The sequence below is a fragment of the Mustela lutreola genome, chromosome 3, assembly GCF_030435805.1.
Source record: "Mustela lutreola isolate mMusLut2 chromosome 3, mMusLut2.pri, whole genome shotgun sequence".
Taxonomy (NCBI): Eukaryota; Metazoa; Chordata; class Mammalia; order Carnivora; family Mustelidae; genus Mustela; species Mustela lutreola.
In genome coordinates, this window is record NC_081292.1 from 33630036 (window position 1) to 33657137 (window position 27102).

The 27102-nt window shown below is 34.1% G+C and overlaps 1 protein-coding gene across 49 annotated transcripts in view; it reads right to left on the reverse strand.

Annotated features, from left to right (window-relative positions):
- The window catches only part of RIMS2 (regulating synaptic membrane exocytosis 2), a 603997-nt gene that overhangs the window by 105180 nt on the left and 471715 nt on the right, over positions 1-27102 (reverse strand). For 31 of the 49 annotated variants that reach the window (XM_059165830.1, XM_059165827.1, XM_059165815.1 and 28 more), the window contains one exon: positions 24432-24604. The exons of the other annotated variants lie outside the window; for them this stretch is intronic. In XM_059165830.1, coding sequence (XP_059021813.1) covers positions 24432-24604 — 173 coding nt within the window. The remainder of the gene's footprint in view (positions 1-24431; positions 24605-27102) is intronic. 49 annotated transcript variants of the gene reach the window in all.

Consider the following 27102-nt stretch of genomic DNA (forward strand, 5'->3'; position numbering starts at 1 on the left):
AGGCAGAGAGTCAGGCAGAGAGAGAAGGGGAAGCACGCTCCCCGCTGAGCAGAGAGCCCGATGTGGGGCCCAATTCCAGGACCCTGAGACCATGACCTGAGCTGAAGGCAGAGGCTTTAACCCACGGAGCCACCCAGGCACCCCTATTTTTATATCTTAATTTTTCAAAGATTAGAAGATAAAATGACTGATTATTTGAGTATCTAAAACGTACTTTTTAAAAGATTTATTTATTTTAGAGAGAGAGAGTGAGATAGAGAGGGAGTGAGAAAGCATGGGGAGGGGCAGAAGGAGAGGGAGGGAGAGAGACTCTCAAGCAGACTCTCCACTGAACACAGAGCCTAACAGGGGTCTCCATTCTACAATCCCAGTATCATGACCTGAGCTGAAGCTAAGGGTTAGACGCTCAACTGACTGAACCACCCAGGTGCCCTTAAATTGTAGTCTTTTAATAACATTTTGAAAAATCATTGGTCTTGGAGACACCCTTGGAAATTGTTTGATACTCAAATATCCAACCAAACAGCCTAGAGGAACTTTTAAATACCCTCCACGAAATTGGACTAACGTATTCTTGACCATATTAGTACGACCCTGCTGATCAGATAGTAACTGGGGGAGAACACAAATTTAGGGCTAGATCATTCCTACTCCATAAACTGGCACATCTGGGGATCTCCCCAGGTATGACCAGTAAGAATCCTTTCATTAAACTTAAAAGAACCTCCCTTTTTCACCTGTTGGAAATAAGGTGACTCAATAGCTCTTACATTTGTTAGAGAAAAATATTTATTTGTCACTTATGGAATCTTGGGCTAGATGGGTTAAGACATGATCTCCTGTAGCAAAATGCCTGAGGGTTACTCCAGACTAGATTCAAATTCCCTTCCCCGTTTCCCAAGACACCAACCAATGAGAGAAAGTCCTGCAAATGAGAAACATGGACCTGGTCAGTATCAGTTGACTGCGGTTGACTTACCAACACCCCCTTCATTCCTGGCAATTTTAAGTTAGTGGTGCATGACTTTGTAAGTGTTGGTGTTTCACATATACATTTTGCCTTTAAAGCTGTAGTTAGTATTTCTTTTTCATTGTGTTTATTTTAGCAAATATTTACCAGTACATGTCACTGTTACACATACTTGGCTAGTTTTAATTTTATTTAATCCTCAAACAATCCAATGAGGAAACTATTATTATCATTGCAATTCTGTAGATGAGAACACTGGGCACAGAGAGGCAAAGTAACTTTCCCAAAAGCAAACACACACATAAGCTAGTAAGTGGGAGAGCCAGGATTCAAACCCTGGAACTCTGGTTTCAGAGTCTGTACTCTTCAGCATAATACTATATGCGACACACATTATTCTTTCATTTATTTATTACCCATCCATTCTTTCTAACACCTAGTAAGCATTTACTGTATATACCAGCTCTGGGCTGAACACTGGCATTAGGCAGAGACAAGTAAGAGACTCAGAAAATGTTTGTTGAATTAATTGCTTTACTTCAACTTTATTCTACTTTAATGAATACTTAGGTTACTTTTTTTTTTTTTAATTTATTTATTTATTTTAGAGGGCAGGGAGGGGCAGAGGGAAAGGATCTTAAGCAGACTCCTTGCTCCTGCAGGCCTGCATGAGGCTCAATCTCATAAACCCTGAGATCATGAACTGAGCTGAAATCAAGAGTTTGATGCTTAACCAACTGAGCCACCTAGGCACTCCCCGCCTTAGGTTATTTCTGAAGTAACTCTATATTAAAATAAGTACAACCTAAAAGGCAATATTTTAGGATAGCCAAAAGTAGACACATTTATAGAAAAAATTAACTTGAAATAAGGGAATGTTCTAGAGAGCTAACATTTAACAAAATTAAATACATGTGGTATTATAAATTTTTCTACTTTTTGACAGCCACTAAAATACTTTTTTTTTTCTTGATGACCAAGATAAGAACTGTAAATATCCCTTGCTATTCTGAGTTTTAGATAATTTGTATCTCAGGGCTGAATGGACACTAGCTTGAGAGTGGCCATAATGAAAACTGGCTTGAAAACTTACACTTCCTCTTTGATCCAATATTTCTGGAGACAAATGTAGATTAGGTTTTCATATCTTGAAACTTATTGAGAAAATCAAAGACCAAAGCAGCATTATTGAAGGATATTTATCTTTAAAAAATAATTTTGGGGGTGCCTGGGTGACTCAGTGGGTTAAAGCCTCTACCTTCGGCTCAGGTCATGATCTCAGAGTCCTCTGTCTACTTGCGATCTCTGACTGTCAAATAAATAAAATCTTTTTAAAAAAATTAAAAGAAAATAATTTTCATGTATTTATTGCCAGGGCCTGGCAATTAATAAGCACTCATATATGAATGAAGTAATTCAATCATCAAACATTATTTGATTCATTCTTTATAATAGTTTTGAACTTTTCCCTTACTTGTCCTTTTTTGCTACTTCTTTAGTGTAGCACATCATTAAAACCAAACAAAAATAACTTCATTTTTCAGATTAATTGGAATAGTTAGTAACACTCTGAGGAAATATGTCAAATGCTGGAATATGGTCGAACTGGGAATGTGAATTAGAGCCTCAGAACTTGACTGGTATCACCCAAAACTGTTCCCAACACACTTACTTCCTTACATGAGGCAAATACAGAATCATTGGTTATTTAATATGTGTAACTCTCTATTCAATATATGTAACTTTGAAATACTCAATGATGGAATATATCATTATGGTAGCAGTTATTATATTGTATTGTAATTATTTAAACGTCCATGTCCTCCTCCATCTTTGACTTCCTCAAGATAAGAACTATTTTCAGACCTCTCACTCAGTATCTTTCTAGAAATTACCACAATGGATAATTGCGACTGGAAAAATGCTTAGAGGCAAGAACAGAGGTAGAGAGGAGGGAGAGGACAGGAAGTGGGAAGAAAGAAGGAAAGTAGGAAGCTAATTAGCTCATCGCCTATCAAACACTGCTAAGGAAAGGCCACTTAGTTAATCTACAGGTTCATTTCTTTCTATATTTCAGTGGTGACTAGGGAAGAAGTCTGAATCTTTTACATACCCATATATGGTGCTATTTCCACCACAGTGCAATTGAATTAATTATGTCTTGACATTGAAAAATGAGACTTTTGCAGTTCTTTTCCTTTTTTCCCAGCTTTTATATTTTAGTTTTATATTACTGTTGCTGTCTGTTGGAAGACTGATATCCCAACATTTTTCCTAGAAAACTTGTTTAAAAAGTCTTACTAATCACTGCTTGATTATATGCTGTATGCTATAAAATGAGCCAAACAGTGAATATGAATCGCCTAGAACTTTTTAAGCTAATGAATTATTTATTTAATCTAAGGCAACACATAGTTCTCAGTGAGAAGAATTACTGCTTTTGGGTAATGGATAGAAAATGGCTAACACATTGTCTTTACATGTGTTACTCATGAAGACTGCAGTCCAGAAATACCTCAAGGTTATCCCAAGGAGGAAGAAAACACAGATGAAAAGATTACTAGATGCTCTTTCAAGAAATTGTCAATAACTGATTAAGGAATTAAGTAGCTCATTCAAATAACAATATAAATGTGCTTTATATGGTTGGGTAAAAAACAAGAAATATTAAGCATTCATTTTTCAAAGTTATAAATTATGATCTAGTTCATGTTCTTTGGAGTTTAGATTAAATGTTAAGAGTTTACATTACTTAAATGTTAAAATGAGAATTTAAACCTGAATTGCATAGAGACAAGAGACTTGAAGACCCTCTCACTCTCTTTATGAATGATAAAACTGAAGAATGATAATACTCGCCCCAGGTCTCAGAGTATTAATAGCCAAATGGAATTAAAATATATCCAACCAAGTGCTAGTTCTACCATAACATATGGAAATATGCTAGCAAAATCTTTGGACATTAACTCCGCTTGTCATATTGTGTTCTACTTTTCTCTAAAAATACAAGAGCTTTATTATGCTTTAAGTAAAAATAGAGTTCCGAAATAATCTTTTCTTATACATAAAGACTAAATCTTAATCAAAATTTCCATCCCTATATGCATTTGCTTTTGCTGTTCAAGCAACAAATAAGAGTATGACTTGGGCAGGCTCCAGGACGCTGATTGTTCAGTCTCCACTGGCTTTATTTTGAGGAAGACTGCAGCAATAGGACAGGCAAGAATAATAGTTAAATGGTCTCTTTCAGCTCCAACCTGGGAACGTTGATCCTTAGGCACCAATCAGATGGAAAATGACTGACAGAACAGCATCCTGGGGCGCCTGGATAGCTCAGCTGCTTAAGCAACTGCCTTCAGCTCAGGTCATTATCTGCAGTCCAGGGATCAAGTCCCAAGATCAAGTCCCAGAACCCAGTTTCACATCAGGCCCCTTGCTCAGCAGGGAGTCTGCTTCTCCCTCTGACCCTCCCCATACATCTCATGCTCTCTCTCCCTCTATCAAATAAATAAAATCTTAAAAAAAAAAAAAAAAAGAACAGCATGCTTTATCTTTATTGCAAATTTTGTTTCAGAGAGAATATTGAGAAGTCAAATTTAGAATTAAACAAAAGTGAGTAACACATCATAATCTTTTTAACTTAAAAATAATTCTTTGTATTAATATGTAGACAAATTTATTTTCTCTGATGAAGGAGTTAACATTGGGACATCTTAAACTTATTTGCAAAGTTTATTCTTCAAAGTTATGAGCAAAGTGTATTTTGCCAATCATTTTCCTTTAACTGCCGTATGTATATATGGGCATTTCTAAAGTACTATAATCGCATATGAAGTTCTGCTCTATACAATAATTAAAAAGAATATGTATTATGAACACCGTGAAACCTCAACCTAAAAATTTATAATAATCAACTTGAAAGACTGAATCTCTTTATTACATTTTCTTCCCTATGAATTCTCATAAATGTCTTTTAAATTCTTCCTTTATCTCACGCTACATAAGAAATTCCAGAATTTTTGTATTTCTTATTATTGTAATAAACAGGTAAAATGGGGTTTAAAAAGGACACGCCTCTATCATTGAGATGACTTTCTTAGTTACTATAAGTATTTTTACTTCTTTCTTTTTTTTAAAAAAGATTTAATTTATTTATTGGGCAGAGAGAGACACAGCAAGAGAGAGAACACAAGCAGGGGGAGTGGGAGAAGGAGAAGCAGGCTTCCGGCTGAGCAGGGAGCCCGATGGGGGGCCCCATCCCAGGACCCCGCAATCATGACCTGAGCTGAAGGCAGACGCTCAAGGCCGCTCAATGCCTGAGCCACCCAGGTGCTCCTTTTTACTTCTTTCTAGTAATTTATTTCCTCTGCTGAAATTTTCAGTAGCCAGTGCCAATGGAAGTTCAGAGCATACTGTCCATTTGTATTTATTGTGTCCTTAATATGATTCTAAACAATATTTGTAACCATATCATAAATGCTCTGGTAAGGAATCAAGTTAGCAGCTTAAGAATTTCCTTAAATTACACATTTAAATATATAAATGTATACAGATATTCAGCAGCCCAAGGAAAATCAGAAATTTGATAAGCCTCTGCAGATATCTCAGAAACTTAGCCCAAGAAAGAAGATCTCCCAAATACTTATCTTGAGATATTGGGTTTTGCAGTTTTGTTGATTAAAGCAGAAGACAATATTCCACATAACCTAATCAGCACAAAATGTAAAATTATTTTGCTCATAAATACAATCTCTAGAAATTCTATATCCTCTCCTGGATCCTTAAATCCATCACAGCACTTTTTTTTTTTTTTCCTGTTAAAGGCTTTATAGTATTCTTTACAACAATCCATATAACATCCTATTCTTTTTTTTTTTTTTTTTTAAAGATTTTATTTATTTGACAGACAGAAATCACAAGTAGACAGAGAGGCAGGCAGAGAGAGAGGAGGAAGCAGGCTCCCCGCTGAGCAGAGAGCCTGATGCGGGACTCGATCCCAGGACGCTGGGATCATGACCTGAGCCGAAGGCAGCGGCTCAACCCACTGAGCCACCCAGGCGCCCTAACATCCTATTCTTATGAATGTTTCTGCCATCTATCCACCGATCAATTTATTTACGTCTATCTCCCTGCCTATCTAGTTAATCATTAAGAATACTTTAGAAATGCAATATTCTGATTAATCTGTTTGTACTTACTAAAGAATGTTCTAAAACATATGAATAGTTTTCTGGCTTAGAATGATATGAAGAATATGACATTCATTTTTTTAATCCTTTGGAACTTTTAGTAACTCAGGGTCATTATTCTGAAGAATAATTCCTATTTCAGATGCAAACCAGTACCACCCCTGCCCCCAAGTGAATCTGGTCCACTGATATACTTTCTTTAGCCAGAAGAATTGCTTACAAAGTTAACACAAGGATTAGGGACTTGGGTCTCCAGAAACACCCCATCTGGCAATATTGCCTGCCGTCCAGTCTGGCATGGACTAGCTGGCGCCGAGCAGCACTTGCCCCATTGAAAAGGAACACGTGCTCTCCAGTGGGCCACAGCTCACATACTACTTGGTCCTCAAACCTGATTTTAATCATTTATATTACCTGCTTAGTCTCTGTAAGACTTTGAATTTGAGATCCCCAGACTAGTATTAGAACACCATTACTGTGGGAGTTATACACATTAAACTAAATGAATCTGGAGAAAATTCTGTCAAAGTTGCCTTTAAAAGAATCTCAGGGATCTTAGTGTAGGCCGTTTCTATGATCACTTTCCTATTTCTCATAAAGCATGGGAGTAAAATATAGTTAATAACAAATCCAGTTAATATCTAATTGGTCAACACCAGATATACTGAGCAATTGTGTCTATATTATCAGGAGGAACGATAAAAATTTTTGTTCTAATAAAATTAAAAATCCTAGCCTCCTTACTGAACCATATAAAAGATCATTAAGGCATTTTTTGCATGTGATTTTCATTATAACTATGCAAATATTGAAACCAGAACTATTTAATGGCTCAGTAGAGACATCAAGGGTGATACTGTCAATCTAGCACTGAAGAAACTTAGTTCTTGACTTAATGAACAGAATACCTTCTTGAGCAGACAACTTTTTTTTTAAGTAAAAAGAAATGAGGGCAGCTGTTATTCCTATGCAATTTAGGTTGCTAAAAGCTTAAGAATTAAAACACCATTATTAACATTAAATTTTAAGGTTTATAATAAATTGAATGCAAATTTAAATATATTTATAGTCTTAGCTTCAGAGCACTGCTATTACCTTTTGTCATGCAGAATAATTATTTTAAACTATTATGTAGCAATATTCTGAGACCACGCATCTAGTTATTTTCAATTCAAAAAGAAATACTGACTCACAGGTGTTCTCAAAGTTATTAGAGTTTGAAATTTGCAATCCTTCAATAGAAACTTAAAAAGCTATTGGGGCTTAAATATTTTTCTTACAATTTATGTAAATGAGAATTTTAAATGATAAAAAAGAGGAAAGTTTGAACAATAAAAGCACAGTAAGAATATTGAGTTTTTAGTCTATCATTCTTCACAGCAACTCTGTTGATGATTAGGGCGTGGATAGCTAATCCATCAATTCAGAAAAATGGAACGCTAAGATTTTTCAAAATAAATGATGTGGTCTTAGAGTCTTAACTTTGGCTCACAGAAATATTAGCTATTAACACTTATGAGCAAATTTCTAAGGGGCTTAAATACTACTAGTGACTACAGTTGATTTTATACAACAGATTAATAAAAATGCTTACTTATAGCACCACTTATCTATTTCTTAAAGAAAATATATTAATCCTTTCAATACTTTTCTGTTCTTCAACTTTCATCTTCTCTTTCTCTCTTTTATTCTGGTATTTCATTGTTATACACATAATGTTTTTAAATTGTGCTAAAGAGGTAAAATTTTGCTCTTTTGAAGCTATTTGCATCCTTTCAACACAAGACGCATGCTATATTGATTTACTATCAAATTGCAGAATAACTTCAAATGGGTAAAACAGTTCGTACACAACAAGTGAAATGCAAATATTAATGTAGTAGAGATCGGTGAAACACGACAAACCTTTAATTTGGATCAATATTATTTAAAGATAAAGTTCTTCTTAGGTATGTGTTGTTTTATCTTAAAGGCACATAATAATTATAAAATTAATAAACATTAATTAAAGTAATTAAAATAAAAAAATTTAAAAATACATTTTACACCCCTTCCCACTTGGGTGGGGCCCCCCACACAGTGGGTCCAACATAACTTGGTTTAATTCTGAGATGATAGTCCCTGATACAACTCTCCCTTCCAATTTGATTTTCATGTTTTGTGAAATATATCACAAAGGACTATGTAAGACATATGTTCAATTATAGGATAATTAGAAAGTGAATAACTTTATAAACACTCTCCAAGTTAAGACAGTGAACTTTTTTTTTTTTTTTTTTTAAGTTATAGGCAGGTAGGGTTTGGCTCCATTTAAAAAAGTGAAATAGTTACAAATGTCCAAAAATATAGTGGACTGCCTCATAAGGTAGCGAGGTCTGAATTCTTTTTTAAGATTTAACAATCAACTATCAGTGATATTGTATAGGGTTACTGATTAACACATCTAGATATACTGGAACAGAATTCTCATGTTAAGGTCAGAGAATTGATATTTTTAAAACACTCCCCTAAAAGTTTGTTTATGAGCTTGGTTTGGGAACCACTGATAATAGGAGTCTAACTTTAGTTCAGATCACAGTTCTAATAACGATCTGTGGCTTTCTGTATATAATAGTTAAACTATAAGAGAGAAGCACTACAACTACTGGTATTTACCCAAAGAATACAAAAATACTGATTCAAAGGAATACATGTACCCTGATGTGTATAAGGGAATATTACTCAGCCATAAAAAAGAATGACATCTTGACATTTGCAATGACATGGATGGAGCCGGAGAGTATTTTGCTAAGTGAAATAAGTCAGTCAGAGAAAGACAAATACCATATGATTTCACTCATATGTGAAATTTAAGAAACAAATTAGATGAACATGGCGGGGCGGAAATTAAAAAGAGAAAGGCAAACCATAAAGGTGCTTCTTAGCTCTAGAGAACAAACTGATGGTTACAGGAGGGAGGGTGGGTGAAATAGGTGATGGGGATTAAGGAACGCATTTGTTGTGATGAGCAACGGGGGTTGTATGTAAGTGATGAATCACTAAATCCTATACCTGAAACTAATATTATATTCTATGTTAACTAACTGGAATTTAAATAAAATCTCGGAAGAAAAAAAAGAGAGAAGCACTACATTAAGATTTTAAGAATGAATCATTAACAAGGAAAATTGTAATCAAGAAGAGGTAATATGGTGATTAAATATTTCATAACAGTTCAAGAATTCGTGGGAAGAGGCACTCAATTTAATCTAATTACTTGGTATTTAAAAACCTTTAATTTTTAAAATTATCGCTCTCATTCATGATCTAAGTTCAATTGTTTTCGTGAACAACCACATTTTTAAAAATTACTGAAATAGGCATTCAATTTATCCATTTATTATTCAACAAATATGTGTTGAGGACCTGCACTAAGCTAGGAAGTGTTCTAGGCAGTGTCAAGACAGATGAAGACTCTGTTCCCGTGAAGTCAAGATTTTAGTATTCCCTAAACATCATTATTCTGAGAGAAGTATGCCTAAATCACAGATTCTATTTTTTATAGTGGTAACCACTTATACGAATTGAACCTAAATTCTAAGCTTATTTCATTAGAGCAGCATTAGAATCCTAAACCAGGAGAATTCTCACCTCAAAATGGAAATAATAAAACCTGCTCTCAATCTCTCAAGCCTCCTGTTAATATCTCATGATAGACACATATACATATGCACACAGAGCTAAATGTAACATACATATGATGTATGGATATACCATATTATATATTAAGATGTACATATATTTGTATGTGTTATATATAAAACTAGTTTTTAACCGGTAAAGTCCTCTGTAAATATATTAACATTATTTATTTATTTATTTATTTATTTGTTGTTAAAATATCTTATTTATTTACTTATTTGAGAGAAAAAGAGAGAGAGAGATATCAGGGGGGAGGAGCAAAGGGAGAGGGACAAGCACACTCTGTGTTCAGCATGCAGGGCTCGATCCCATGACCCTGATGAGATCATGACCTGAGCTGAAATCAAGAGTCAGATGCTTGACTGAGTGAACCACCTAGGCTCCCCTTACCATTATTATTTACTAAAAGAATGATAACAATAAAGTGGTGAAGCCTTTGAAAATATAATTAGACAATGAAGTAGCTAATGTTGAATTCAAAAATGAGTCTATAAATATCTCTTATAATATTCACTCATTTTTATGTTGATAGGCCTTGATGAATATTTTATATATCCTTCAACATAATAGAATTTTCATGTTTGTCCTATATAATATGTATAATTAATTCTTTTAATGAAGAGGGTGTATTCTAATGATAGTAGAAATAGTAAAGTTTAATGATGTGTTAAAATACTAGCTGTGGGAGTCATGGACTACATTAAATAACAATGGAAAACCAACTCTGGAAGTCTAGAAAATCAGACATAAGAAGGCTTCAAGTTCAGAACAGGATAGAGGACTTCTTAAAGAGGGAAATTGGGAAAGCGAGAGTTCCCTTAGGCATGTACTAGAGTGTGGCGCCCACATGCACGCACATACATATGTACACACGTGCATCTGTGACATCAGTGAAGATCCAGAACTATCATCTCCTTTGATCTCAGTAACTAAAAGTCCAAGCAAATAGAAAAGGTAGAAATGGGCTACCCATCAACCCCATCTCTACAAGGAGACTCAACGGCTTTGTTTGAAGTGATTTCGTAAGCAGGAGACAGGATGAATTAAAATTGAAAATATATGTGAATAGTCAGCAAATATTATAAATGTTCGTGATATTTGTTGAATTATGTAAGCTATTTTTATGCATCCTTTTGTCAGTGTCATTATTTGGAAGATAAATCTTATCTCATATTCTTTGGATACCACTTTTCCGGTTTGTCAGATTTGTGAATTTGTAGTTGATTTTACAATTCTTCTCCTAGCCCCACCTGTCTGCTTCTTTAGGGACAAAATCAATCCCTATAAATAGGTTTTCTCAGCTCCAAGAAGCTCTTCTGGGAAACCCCAAATTTTGCACCATAATTCTGTGCTCAAGCTCAGCAAGAATAAAAATGTGTATTTAACTGAGGGAATGCGAGGCAAAGTTAGGGATGAAAAATAAATGTATGTTGTTGAGTTTAAAGCATATTTCTCAGAATAAAATGTGAATGTATTATACTAAAATAATCTATCATAAAGTTTAGGAAATACTTGTTTAAACATAACTTTATTACAGAACTCTCCGAATGCTAATGTAGACTATGAATCTTAAAAAGGACTGTAGGTATACTGGTTTCCCATATGTGTTGACCTTAAAACCATTTATTTTAAAGCATTAGTTAGTTCATGGGGTTAATTTTCCAGAAATATACTTGGAAAGCACCAATTTAAAAGATTTGATTTTATATTTCTAAATGTTTTTTTTTTAAAGATTTTATTTATTTATCAGAGAGAGAGGGGGGGAGAGAGAGAGCACAGGCAGACAGAATGGCAGGCAGAGGCAGAGGGAGAAGCAGGCTCCCTGCTGAGCAAGGAGCCTGATGTGGGACTCGATCCCAGGACGCTGGGATCATGACCTGAGCCGAAGGCAGCTGCTTAACCCACTGAGCCACCCAGGCATCCCATATATTTCTAAATGTTTATACTTTTTAAAATCTTTCCTTACTGACTGAGTTTTAGCTACAGATCCTTTCAGATTTACATGGTGGGAAGATTAAAAACAACAAACAAACAAACAAAAATACATAGGAGAACCCAGACGTCCCAAGTACCAAACAGTGTGTAATGTTTTAATTATAGTATTTTTTTAGATTTTAAAAGCCTTGTGTTTAGTTTGCATCAGAGCTAAGAACAATTGTTTAATAAAGGTTTTCAAATATGTTCTTAAGCTATTAATTCAGACTTTTTAAATGATGAGACGCTTATAAGAAATAATGGATTTTCTTCTGATGATCCTAGCTTATATAATGTTGAAAGAGTCAGCCGTGTCTGCTTCAGTTTAAACAATTTAATATTGGGCAATTTAGATAACGCTTTTATAACCTCCATTTTCCATACACTTTTATTTCAAAGTTAGTAGGAAGCTTGAAATGAGATAAGTGGGTTGTTAAAATGACGTACAAAGGGGAAGTATTATCAATTCACATGTTAGAATTACTTTTTATACTTTTACTTATTGTAATTACTTCTTGTAATCATTTAGTTACTTCTAATTACTCTATCTCCCCTCTACACTTTATACTCTTTGAGGGAAGGGACTAGGTCATGTCAACTGGTATGTCCCCCATATGTCCCTTCCATGTGGAAGATGCTCAAAAATGTTTGCTGAATAAATGAAGGCGATTTATGGAATAAAACCACTTCAACTCCAAGACTGTTAAAGGTCAACCATATCAAACTATGAAACAAACCTAATAAGACATTTTTTAGAAACTCTACCATATTACTTTGTGAAATTATCTTATCATGAAATCCCTTTGGTACTTTGGAAATTGCTTTCTCTTGTACAAAATGTAAGATTGACTTGTCTTATTCTGAATTATCTGTCAAAGTGTTACAGGAAAGTTTCTATGAAATACACAGTCAAAAAGGCCAAAAAACAGAGAATTTTATATTTATTTTTCCTCTCCTTTCTTTTCCTTTTTTTTCAATTAAAGATTTTACTTGTTATTTGAGAGAGAGAGTGAGAGAGAATGAGACCCTGAATAGGGGTGGGGAGAAGTAGAGGGAGAGGGAGAAGCAGACTCCCCACTGAGCAGGGAGCCCAATACAGGGCTCAATTCCAGGACCCTGATATGATGACCTGTGAAAGGCAGAGGTTTAATCGACTGAACCACACAGGCACTTCCTTTTTTTTCTTTAGTCATCTCTACTATTTATCAAATGTTCATCATGTGCCAGGAATGCCAGGAATGGTGTTAAAGGCTTTAAGGATATAATTATATTGAATTTTCATGACAACTCTGTGAAAAAGTTATTTTTATTGTCCCTGTTACATAGATGAAAAAAGTGGTTATTTGCTTACACTTATATTGTTAGGTATTGACAGAACCAGGATTCAATCCAGTTCTGTCAAGTTTTAATTATCATGATACATTATCTCTCATGTATATTTTTGGAGGACTTATGTGTTATTTATTATAATACTAAAATAAATTTTGGGATGACGGTAAGTGATATTATCCTTATTATGAGTTAGTGTAACATGGCATCGAGTTCTCATTCACAACTTTGCAAAGCAAGCCAGCTAAGTCCTCTGTGAGTCTCTACAGATGACAGGTAAACCATGCAAAGAAGTAATTCATAATCTATGATAAACAGAAATAGTAAAGTAAGTTGGTTAATTCACAGATTGTTCTGAGAATATGCAGTTCTTCTTCAGACAAGTTCAACATGAAGTCCTATCACTTATTCAAAATACCTTGTTAGAAAGTCTCAGAAGACTAATTTATGAGTTTCCTTATTTTTGCAGTCTTAATGATAATCACTATTTTTTTTTAAAGATTTATTTATTTATTTGACAGACAGAGATTACAAGTAGGCAGAGAGGCAGGCAGAGAGAGAGGGGGAAGCAGGCTCCCTGCTGAGCAGTGAGCCCGATTCGGGGCTTGATCCCAGGACCCTGAGATCATGACCTGAGCCAAAGGCAGAGGCTTTAACCCACTGAGCCACCAAGGATCCCCGATAATCACTATTTTATGTGTAAAAATCCTACATGAGGTCTGACAAGTCTGACAATCCTTGTAGGGATTCTTATAGTCTTTTTTTTTTTTTTTTAAAGATTTTATTTATTTATTTGACACAGAGATCATGAGTAGGCAGAGAGGCAGATGGGGGGATGGGAGGCAGGCTCCCCGCTGAGCAGAGAGCCCAATGTGGGGCTTGATCCCAGGACCCCAGGATCACAACCCAAGCCAAAGGCAGAGGCTTTAACCCACTGAGCCACCCAGGTGCTCCAACATATATATTCTTCTATGACATATATATTCTTATATGTCAAGTCTGACATATAAGAAAAAAATCACAAAAGTGTTCCCTAAGATAGTTTTTAAAGATTAGACAAATGAATGCCAGTCTAATGCACCAAAAGAACAGTGTAAAATGAATTCTAAAATCCTATCAAAAAGTATAAAGATGATGGAATTAGAAGCTGGTGCAGCCACTCTGGAAAACAGTATGGAAACCCCTCAAAAAGTTGAAATAAAGCTATCCTATGACCCAGCAATAGTACTACTGGGTATTTACCCTAAAGATATAAATGTAGTGATCTGAAGGGGCACGTGCACCCAATATTTATAGCAGCAGTGTCCACAATAGTTAAACTATGTAAAGAGCATAGATGTCCATCAACAGATAAATGGATAAAGAATATATGGTGTGTGTGTGTATATATATACACACACACATACACACATACATACATACATACATACATACATACACAAGGGAATACTATGCAACCATCAAAAGAATTGAAATCTTGCCATTTGCAACGAAATGGATGGAACTAGAGGGTATTGTGCTAAGCAAAATAAATCAATCAGAGACAGACAATTATCTTATGACCTCTCTGTTAAGAGGAATTTGAGAGGCAGGGCAGAGGGTCATAGTGGGTAAGGAGGGAAAAAATGAAACAAGATGGGATAGGAGGGAAACAAACCATAAGAGACTCAATCTCTGGAAACAAACTGAGGGCTGCTAGGGGGTTGGGGAAGATAGGGTGGCTGGGTGATGGACATTGGGGAGGGTGGGTATGTGCTATGGTGAAAGCTGTGACTTGTGTAAGACTGATGATTCACAGACCGTACCCTGAAGCAAATAATACATTATATGTTAATAAAATAAAATAAAAAAGTATAAGATGAGAGAGAGAACTAGTCTCATATATTAAATCAGTAAACCAACAGATCAACCAACTGAAACTTTCCTAAATGCAATACAAATGACCTCTTGGCCTATTTAAAAACTTTCATCTAAGAAGCCTGAGATGAGTGTATTGAATATTGCACGATGTCGGAAGCCAGAAGCACTATGTTCGAAGCTTTTCACACCTCTAAATTTTCACTGCTTTTTTGCGATCTTACTTATTCATATATTTACATACCAACTTTTACCAGTGCCTACTTTGTATGATATACTGGAGATCCTGGGAGATAAGAGAATAAAAAATAAAAATGATAGATAACCTTCAGAGGGTTAACTAATGGTCAACCATGGTTGATGAAATGGATATATAATTAACTATATTCAGAGGAGAAAAATGAGGGCCACAAGAGAAACTGTTATTGTAAAAGAATATTAGATACATTGTGAAGAAAGAGAAGAGATGGTATTTCTTAGATGAATTTATATTTGAGTTGGGTATTAAAGGATGGGTAGGTACTTTACTCATAAACAGAAATGAAGAAACCACAAATGGTCAGAAGAATCGATGTGAGCATATATACAAGAGTATAAAAGCAAGAGCCTGCAAGGAGAGAGATCAGTAAGTGTGAAAGACTGAAGTAGAATAAAGCTAAAATATAAAGACTAAACTGTGTCATTAAGGTTCTAAAGTCTCAGGACAGGTATTTGTGGATTTTTTTTCCGATGGCTTTTGCTTCCTTAATATTAGATCCCATTTTTCTACATGGAGAATCAGAAGTTGAAAATGAAGCCATACTATATAGTACCACATTACACTGATGTACTCCCATATAATCCCAATATTCATGCATGAAAATTCTTTGACTCTGAATTTGATCTTATTTTATTATTTCTATAAAAATCAAACTTTTTACATGAAGTTTGTTCATCCTGAGGGATACCTGTAGTTCTGTGAGGAGTCACTAGCTCCAAATATTGCATTTAGTTTAAACTATAGCTGTAGATTAATTGTCCTTATTGGCTTGTAAAAACAAATATGAAATATGATGGAAACTACTATAGTAGTTTTTTATGCTATTATTTTGTATATATATATTTGTATATATATATGTTTGTATATATATTTGTATATATTTTGAAAGTCAATCCAATTTAACTGTTTCTCTACTTTCATACTAAATTTATCTTACTCTCTAACATGCAGCTAGTGGGGAAAATGTTAGAAATAAATGTAAAAAAAGAGCAATTAATTTTATCTTTATAGGAAACAAGTCTATAGAAACACTATTTACTTACAGCTTAACAATGGTAGTAATACCAGAAAACAAAAGTTCAGTATATAGATGAAGGCTAATGGACATTTTAAATGTATATAACCCTCAATTGCTATTCTAACTATAGTGAAATTGATCCATCAGTAAAAATGAATCTGTATAGCCATCTCTGGATAGGATTTTCAAGTGGTAACAAGATAGAATAACCAGTCACCAGAGAAATACAAATTAGCAGAATTGCTAATAATGATTATATTACAAAGTCCATTAAATTTTATAAGTCTCTTAAAATTTATGTAGGATGTGGGAATAAATTTTAATTAACACTGATCTCCAATTTCATATAAAAAATACAGATGTGGTATTGAAGTATAAATACCAAGACTCAGCTGAAAAGAATACCCTGAAAATGTAGTGACACTAACAGCAGAGGAAAGGCCAGGTGGCACTATTACAAACCTATATTGTCACTTATTCCAAACCTTTCTCATTATGATCAACAAAATGATGTATATCTTGTCTTAACTAAAACCTGGTGCTTCTTTGAACACATTGCTTCTCCTGAAGTCCTCCCCAGTGACAAGTACTTATCCTTCTTCATAGGCTGCAATATTTCTAACTACTGGCGCCTTTTTTTTTGGACTAGTTCTCTTCTGTTTTTACTTAAAAGTTTAAATTATTTATTATAACTATTATTATTATTTTTGCAGCTTCCGACTTCTGGCTATGCCAACATATACTTCTCCTTTTTTTTTTTTTCCCTTTCCTCTTATCATCTGGTGACTTCATGGCCATTGACTTATTCACTGAAGTCTTTAGGAGCTGGCTTTGTCTTATTTTCAATTCTTGATTTTACTGTAATCTGATGAGACTTACATATTCATTAAGAAGACCTAACCAACTGCTTCATAACTCCAAAATGTGCATATCTCCAACTACCCTCATATTTATTCTTTTCATCCATTCTATTGTACTTGCTCCAATGGTTAGGTCTTCAAATTTGCTGATAGTGAAATAGCCCCACCTCACAATCTTGAGTTTCAATGTCATACTGTGACATTGAAACCTCTCACCCTTCCAACTCCCTAAATATGCTTTTGGACAACGTGATATAGTTTTCCAATTTTTGAATTTTTTCTACATTCTCCTAGTCTATCAGTTCCTGTCTGGATGTCTCTTCCTTCTTCTCTAGCATTGATATTTACATAAGCATCCTTAATTTCTTTCTACTGTTATTTTCCTAACAGCCTCTCCCATGGAAATTCCCATCCTCCACAAATGCTACAATCTGACTTCTGTAACTATGCTTGGATTGGCTCAGTGCTGCTAGAAAAGATCACACTACTGTCCCATGCAGGTGTCTCTTGGAATTGTCCCTCCATTGGATCTCCTGAACTATTCATCAGCCCTTTAATTTGTTCTTGGTCGGCTACTTTTCTGATTCTCTTCAGCAATTATTCCAAATCTTCGAATCAAGTCTCTAATTCAATTTCCAAACTCTTATATTCTGTCTCTTATGTGTTTGAGAAAATTAAGGCCATTAGGTAGTGACAACTTCCCAACTCCCAGTCTCATCCATTTTAGGAGAATCTATGCAAAACTTTCTTTTAAAATTCTATGAGTATTTCTCCTAAACAATTGATGTATCTGCTTCACAGGAAACAAAACGTTGTCGCTTATTGTATGTTCTCTTTACCTACCTTATAAAGAAAAGTTCATAGTCAAAACCTATTCATTCCATTCAATTTCTTGAACTACAGGATATGAAAATTATGTTACATATAATGATTGACATTTTCAGTTTTGCTTCTTTTTTAAGAATTTCTTTTTCTACGTCTATTTTACTATAATTTTGAGTTCTGTAACTTTTTGTTAAAATTCCTCCAAATTATATATGCTGCTAAGTCTTAACATAGTTTTCATATTTTATTGTGCAGACTTTTAGAATTTGACCCCATTGCTCTCTTCTTCTTGAAATGCCTTTTCCTCTGAGCTTTTGTGATTGTATACTCCTTTAATTTTCTATGCATCTCTCTGGTCACCTCCGTTTTTTTCTGTGAGCTTTCTGTATGCCTCTTTTATGTTGGTATTTTCCAGGATCCCATCCTAACCAACCCCACCCCTGGCCTTTTTTTTTTTTTTTTTAACACTGTTTTGTTGGTGCATTTTAATTTCATGGCTTCAAGAAGCATCAGTATATTAATGACTTCCAAATCTGTATTTCCAGTCCAGATCTTTTTCTTAATCATCTGCCGGATCTAGCCATTCCTGTTCTGTCCAACTTCTTGTCCATCCTGGAGACACACTAAGCTCAATACATAAAATTAAGGGGCCCTTTGGTGGTTCAGTTGATTAAGCATCTGCCTTCAGCTCTGCTCATTCTAAAATGAATGCATCTGAAAATGAAGGCATATGAAAAAAACATCCTCAAAAATGCTTTAACAGCTAATGCAGAGTAATTCTATATAGCTGTTTCTTTTAAGAACTTTCTATGAGTCCCTTCTCTTTAACATTGTGGTGATGGTTTTAGCCAGGTCAATTAGACAAGAAAAGGAAATAAAAGGCATTCAGATTGGAAGGAATGTTATTCACCGATGATCTCTTATATAGGATATCCTAAGGAATTAACAAAAAGACCTTTTAAACTAATAAATGAAACACAATAAGGCTATAGGAAACAAGATCAACATATTCATATAAATCGTATTTCTATATAGTAGCAAAGAACAGCACTGAAAGGAAATTAATAAAATAGTTCCATTTATAATAGCACCCAAAAACACTTAGAATAAATGTAACAAAAGAGGGGTAAGATGTGTACACTGAAAACAATAAAATATCATTGAAAGAAAGTTAAGAAAATAAATGGAACAGCTCATGTTCATAGATTAGAATACAATATTTTAAAAATGATAACAGTTCTGAAATTGATCTAATTAAACAAATCCCTGTCAAAATCCTGGCTATTCCCAGCCTCCTCCCCCCCCCCCAAAAAAACTGACAAGCTGACCATAAAATCCATTAGGAAATATAAGCAACCCCAAAGAAAGGATAGATTGCATCATAACCAGCTGGGCTATTTGTTGTAAAAACACAAATTCCTGGGCTCACCCCAAAATTGCCAAATCAAAGTTCTAAGAGTGTTGTTTACATATTTTTTCTAAAGTTCCCTTTTCATGCACAATCATAAAACAGGAGAAATTACTCATTCTTGTACGATTTCAGTAGTACTAACTAGAAGATAGCCTAATGAGAAAGAAAAAGCAGAAGAGAACACAGCAATACAAGAGTGGTAAAGCATAGTCAATCAGTATGCCCGATGGGAGGAGTTTGCCCTGAAACAGACTTCCAGAAGACTGAAAGACTCAGTTTGATCTACGGAGTACTGATATTAGTCACCTCAAGTTTGGAAACATCTGCAAAATGATAGAAATTTATGTTGAGCTGTTTGTTCTGCTAGTGGTTAATTGCAGAACCAGTGATTTCTTGAGCTCACGATAATAAAGACAAATCATCAGTGTACTAGAAGATGCTTATTTTCCTGTTGGCTACATACTATGGGAAGGAGTATGAATTACCCCTTCCTCCAACTGGCTAGCAAAAAAGCCCAGACAAAGTCAGCAGGTAGATGTGACAGAACCAGGGTGAGAGGCCAGATATTTCATATGTCTCATCCACAATTACTTTTATGAGACATGCTATTTCTCCTTTAAAAGTCTGCGACATGGGCATAAATATGCTGTATGCATCAAATTACATTATATAATCATGAAGTGTTCCACTCCGGTCTATAACTCTGATCTACATGTTAGTAGCAATAAATATTTCATTAACAATTATTCTGCTTGCCATTCTAAAGATTATAAGAACTTTTATCTATACAATTTAGATGGTGGAAGTTTCTTAAGATGTTTTTCATGAATTTTTAAATAGATGCCAAACTTCTCCTCTTAAAAAATGTCCCTACCTCAAGAATACTCTCTTGAAAAAGATATTCTAATTCTCTAGCATTTAGAGACATGCCTGAGAACTAAAAATTTATAGAGAACAAATTTCTTGAATTTTTTCTTTTGTCTTATAGTCCTAGAACAAAACCTAGAGAAAAAGAGGAGTCTACCAATATTGTTAGTTTTGATAATATTACATTTTTCAGTATTTGTTTTTTCTATCTTCTTTCATTGCAGATTTATTTAAGATCCCCTCCTCTCTGTGTCCAATTCCTTCCTCAAATGTGCTTGTGAATTTGTTTAGTATATTGATAACATTTTTTGGGTATGAAGCTATCCTTAAATGTCCACTCACACGAGGCTAAGACACTGCTTCACTCTCAGGCTTAGATAATTAGAAATGCTTAATTTCATTTCTACCCCCAGTTTTTATTACAGTGCTTGAGAAATTTTCTAAATAAGTATTGGCTGAATAAATGATTTCTCCTTACCTTTGAACTCTGAACATTTTTTTTTTCTGAGCCAGCTTACCATATGTACACAGTATATAATTGGCAAATGTAAATAGATATAAAATTTAGAACATGCACACATATATGCAGACTAAAAAAAATATTTTAAATGATTAATATAATTTTGGATTTTCTAGGTTACAAAAAAACCCATTAATGATATAGGGACATTAACCTGACATATTCATGTATGTAAATGTAAATATCTAAATATGAATATATTACTTATTAATTTTGAAAAAATATTATATTCAAAAATTTAATGAACCATTTTTTGAATTTACATTTTCCTACTCATTTTTTACTTGTATGTTCAGAAGACTTACTCTAATGTGACTACTACCCCAAAACAGCATAATTCTGTATCATGCAATGAAATTCAATTACTGTAATGAAAACAGCAACTATAATGGATTTGATACATTGGAGTCACTGTATTAGTTTTACGTTCCAGCATTGCTAGAAGTAAAAAAATTTTTTCCTTTATAAAACTTGGATTACTAGTAAAAGGAATACACTGTCAATGGTGTATTATAAAATAAGATTATTTCCAATAATTTTGTATAAGCGCATAAGCTGTTTTCAGTATTTAAACAATCTATGATTGTGTTCATTAACTACCAAAACAAAATATTACTGGGCATACTCAGACACATTTCCTCTAATAAAGACTGTTCATTTCATTCTAATGGAAGCAATTTCAAGATCTTATGTTGCAGTAATTAGTGACACCAAAAGTTTCCTACCAAGTAATTGCAGTTGATACCTCCCGTCATCTGATAGAATCTATATTCCCGAGAGACCTCTACCTGGCCCCCTTTAGAGTTTCAGAAGGATTATATAGTTACTTAAGCAGACTACAGTGCCTTGATTACTCAGATTGCTAGGAATATACCATATTTCTTTTTCCCTTGCAAAATAATATACTCTTTCCCTAAAGGAAATGATGAAGAAAGTAATAAATTAAAAACTGAGAACTTAAAGTTATAATCTTCTCCAAACCTTTGCCCACCAAGCCAGGTCTGTTAGACTTTTGGCTCCATGCAAACACCAATGGGCTCGGGTGTTCTCTATACAGTATACAGAAAGACAACAGTAGAGACCTGGAATTTGCTCTGCTTTTGAAAGAAAGGAAGCTCTTCCAAGGAAACCCCAAAAAGCTTTTTTCTGTGAATTAATGATGAAATTACTCTATGCCAACAAATCAGAAAAATGGTCTTTATTGCAGAATCACTGTAATTACTGAAAGTTAGATAAGTGATGAAGATAGATTTGCAATTACTAGTTTAGACTCAAATCACATAACATGCCAAAACCTGAGATGCCTTTTAGGTTTACTATCTGTTATACAGAAACTTTCACAGATCACAGATATAGTAATATACCAATCTGAGACTAAAAGTGATATGTCATAGTCTAAACCACTGAATTGTATACTGACGGGGTAAACATCTGCCCCAATTATCTTTCTCATTAGTTATGAATAAGTACACACTGAGATTGGGGTTAGATATAATAAAGCAAAGTCTGGCTTATACTAGGGTATGCTTATCAAGCCAGCTATGTACTAACACAAAATCAAATTCTGGATTGACTAGAAATCCAAATTCCTCCCAAATGGACATGATGGGTAATTCTGTCTCTGAGAAATATAAAGAAACCTCATCTCCTCAGGCGGAAAGATGAAGTCTACTGCACACTTGGGCCGATGTGCCTTTCAGTATAGAGCTATAAAGAAAGAAGCTTCATGCTTACTTGGTGCCTGTGTTATGAAAATGAAAACATAGTTATTTTTATACTTTGCTGTTTATGTTTTTACCGTTTCTTTCCCATTCTAAGTTCCTTCTCTGGCAGTTTCTCTAGGTGACTGAATTTTTCAAGGGAACTAACCTGACGGGTTTGCATTCTAACGAACCCTGGGGCATCTATCCTTTTCTGAGTAACAGAGTACTACTGCCCCTGATTCGCAATCTTCCTCAGTACTCAAAACTGGGCGAGAACCCACCAAAAACTAAGAGACAGAATAAATAAAGCTTACTGCCAACAAATCAGAAAAATGGTCTTTATTGCAGAATCACTGTAATTACTGAAAGTTAGATAAGTGATGAAGATAGATTTGCAATTATTCATACACAGACTGAATAAAGCTTACTTTTTGCTAGCTATTTTGCCACTCATTTTAAGAGTAAATCTCCAGTGTATAATATTTTTTATGAAGTAGGTTAAATTTTCTCAGGCTCTTCAGAAGCTCATTTTAAAAATTTTGACTCTACAAATGGAGAAGTTAGGCAGCAATTAACACTAAGGGGACTGAGAAAAATTTACATTGGATTCAGTGAGTCATAATGAAAATCAAACAAATCAGGCCCTCAGAGCTAGTGGACATAAATTAAAGACTGTTTCATAAGTCAATCAGGTTGATGGTACTTTGCCAATATATGAACTAGTTGTATTAGAAGCTAAATAGAAAAAAAATACAAGAAAATAAACCAAATGTAAATGGCAAAATAGTTTTTAGGATTAAGAAAAAGGACTACATGACTAATGGGAAATGTCTACACAAATGAGCAAATTTTACCTGTCATCATCTTGTGAAAATCGTCCTTGCAAATCCTCTTTATTCCACTGTTCTTTTTCTTTCCCTTGCTCAGGTATATCTTGTGCTTTTTCCTCGTCTCCTGATTCTCTGTTTTTCTCCTGATCACATGTTTTTGTGATCTCTGTCCCTTTCTCATTCTCATTAAGTTTTTCTTCCTTTACCTCTTCCTTCTCATGAACTATCTCTTCGTGCTTATCCCCTTCTTGCCCTCCCTCTTCTATTCCCTTTGGCCTTTTGAAAGCAACACAGATCGAAGGCATGCAAATAAACACAAACAAGAAAGAAAAAGTCAAGAAAAAAATGCACATGAAATTAAACAGAAATGTAATGAAAACTCCTAAAACAAAAATTCTATCTCTTAAATGTTGACTACTTTTTTCCCCAGTGTATAGCAGAAGAAGCACCATACAAGCAATAATTGGCATTGTTTTCAGATCACATTTTCCTGTCACAAAGTTGCATGGAAAAAACTTATAGTCTCCATTACATATGTTTTCTGATGTAATGGGAAGTAAAAAAAAAAAAAAAAGTTTAGGTGCCCATAAAATCTACAAGTCAGATGATGAGTGAAAATTATACTAACATATATTACATTTATACATTTTTTTGAAAAGCTGAGGACTTTTTTCATGCATTTCTAAAAGTTTTGGGAGAATGGACGAGCATTAATATTTTTATGTATTCTCAATCACTGAAGTGTATTACGCTAGGGAAAAAAAACCCCTTCAAACTATTATTTTTCATATTTCTTGGAACATTAACAAATTCAAGTCTTCACTTAGCCATCACTTTAATTTCAGATAAGACAGAATAATAACAGAATTACTTTTTAAAGTAGCAAACATGAAAAAATAACCCATGATAGGATTTCAAGTAGTCTAGTAAGAAAATTTTGTTCTATGGAACTTTTCTGTGCAAGTAGTTTGAATACAGATGAAAGTATAATAAAAAATGATATGTTCAGAACTTCTTATTGTCTTAACAACACGTATTAACTATTTCAAAATCCAGGATTTTAGGTTTATCCAAAGAAAAATCAAAGACCTCCTAAAATATGTTTAGAAGAATTTCCTGCAAAAGTCCCTTTACTCACCTGATTTTCTTGTTTCCTCTTGGCCGTTCTGATTGGACAGACATGTAGCTCGTGCTGCTGAAACGAGAAGCACTACTAGTCCTTGAAACCGCAGATATATCACTTACATCACTGTCCGAAGATTTAGTGGAAATATTATCTGCCCCTCTATGAGGATCCCATCCTGATCGATACTGTTAACACAGATTGACAAACATGCAGAGGTTGTCAGTATTACCACACAAAACAATCATTAGCTTCTCCTATTTCAGCACTTTAATTGTCCACAGAGGATACTGCAAAACCCCACTCAGTGGCATATAAAACAAAAGTGAATGGCAATTATCCTAAAAGAAAAATTCAATTTATATGAAACCCTTGTTTTTAGCAAAGGCAATTAGAACATTTTCACCACACCCCAGTGAAGGCCATTACAACAGTTTCACAATAGCAATGGCCCCAGGGAAGAACATTCAGGTAAAATCTGGGAAATGAACATAATATAAGGCAGTAGAATTGTTTGATTTCTGTATAGGATTTGAGAAAAAAAAAGTACGATAAGGTTGCCATTTTAACTTATAAAGACCATTTTAGTAGCCATCAATGCTCTCCTGTAATCCATTATGCTTCACTGAAAACCTAGAGATAATATAAAATCTAATTATTAAAACACTAACTCTTTTAAAGAAAAGTCAAGAAAAAAGAGAGTTTAATTTTTGCATGGTTCCTGGAATTTTGATGAATCCTAGAAATACTAGAAAAAGTCATTATTATTTAAAATAGTTCAAATTTCCTGGAATTGAAGTAATCAAATAGTTATCTGGCACAGCCAGCCTGCAGGATGTTCTGGGTGGTCAAATATTCTGATAAATTGCAAACCATCATGAATGTTTTAAGCTCATGACACGTGGGATGTAAAAATGAAGAGATTTTGGAGTCTGGAAAACCTGGAGTAAGAAAAACTCCTCCTAGCTGGGTAAACTTTAGCAAATTATTTGACCTGTTTATAAAATAATAGGGATAATAATATCTTCCTTGCAGGGTTGTTTTGAAAATTAGAAATAATACGTATCTGCTATCTAATACTATACATAAATAATTATGATTGTATCATTACTACCTGATGGCTACTTGTGGGCTAAGAGAATATCTGCTAATAGATATTTCTTTATTTATATGCATTTTGAACATAATGTTGAAGCATTCTTATTTGGTCGATTTTGCAATGATGATTTTTCTAATCACACATACTACCAAATTTCACAAAGCCCTAGAAAGATGATTATCTTATACAAACAACTTACTGTGACTTGAAGAATCTTTACCTAATAAACCATCCTGTAAGAATAACAATTCACTGCAAATATTAGGTAGATATAAACATTCTGGCTAAGATAATTTGAATAGCATTAGAGTACAGTGTAAACATTAAATCAGATTAAAATATCTGTCCCCTCCTCCCCAGTATCTTTCAGTGTCTAGTTATATATTTTTGAGTTAATGACTGATTCTTTTCTTCAAATATAAAATAAAGGGTTTTTTTTTAAGGCTTCATAAATGTTGATAATCAAATCCTTAATCTAGAAATATACATTCAAATTAGGTGAGGAATTGGTCTTTCTTACTTCATTTTAACTTTCCACTTTGTTGGATAAATCCAATCATCAAAAAGAATACATTTAAGTTCTACAAAAACTGCTGCCTTTTTTAAAGGAAATACCTAAATTAATAGACCCTTCATGTTGATTTTAAAGGTAAATTATTTATTTACCGTGAATTTATTGACAGCATTTAGTTCGTGATATTCTTTTTCAAACTGAAGTCACTTTGAAATATTAAAAACAACTTAAAGTGACTTATGTCTTCAGCCATTGTGTAGAACAACATTTCAATGGGTGGATCCAACATTATCTAACTCAGCCAGGATATGAAAAATGTCCTTAAAGCAAATGAAAAACCCTAAGTTTTAACTGTAAGAGGTAGTAAGAAATAATAATGTAACCAGAGTACATGCTTTGGGGAGAGATGAATTGTTGGTCAGAATCCTTGCTACATAAAATTATTAGGTTTGTAATCTCAGGCCAATTGTTTCCTTACGTCCCAGTTTTCTATCTGTTAAAACATGGATAACAACCGTACCCATCTCCTAGGTTTGCTGCAAGGATTAAATAAGATAATGTACGCAACAAAGCACTTAGCACAACATCGACATATAACAAGTGTTTAATAAATGACAAATGACAATGACAATGACGATGATGATGATCCCATAGTAGTTGAACACTGGTTTAGTATCAATTCCAGGTAGATCTTTACCAAAAAAAAATACTAGGTAGAAATACCCCAAAATAAATACATTATTTTAAGACTGTTCTAAGCTACAAGAAAAAGAAAACAATTTTTACATATCTCCAAGAGATTCATTTCAGAAAATGTGTTTATAAAGCAAACTTAATAATATTAAACCAAACTTTTCCACTGACTCCTTCTCTGTCCTCAGGTCTCACTCTCCCCATTTGACCAGGTTCCTCCACATCCTGTTATTTTATGGAGAACTACTGACTATTTATTTTACTATTTTTACTATTTTACTATTTATTTTATGGAGAACTACTGACTGCCAGCCACAGAGTGAGAAGTAGCTTTATCTCATCAGGAAATATAGGATCCTTCTTAGCTGACACAGAATATG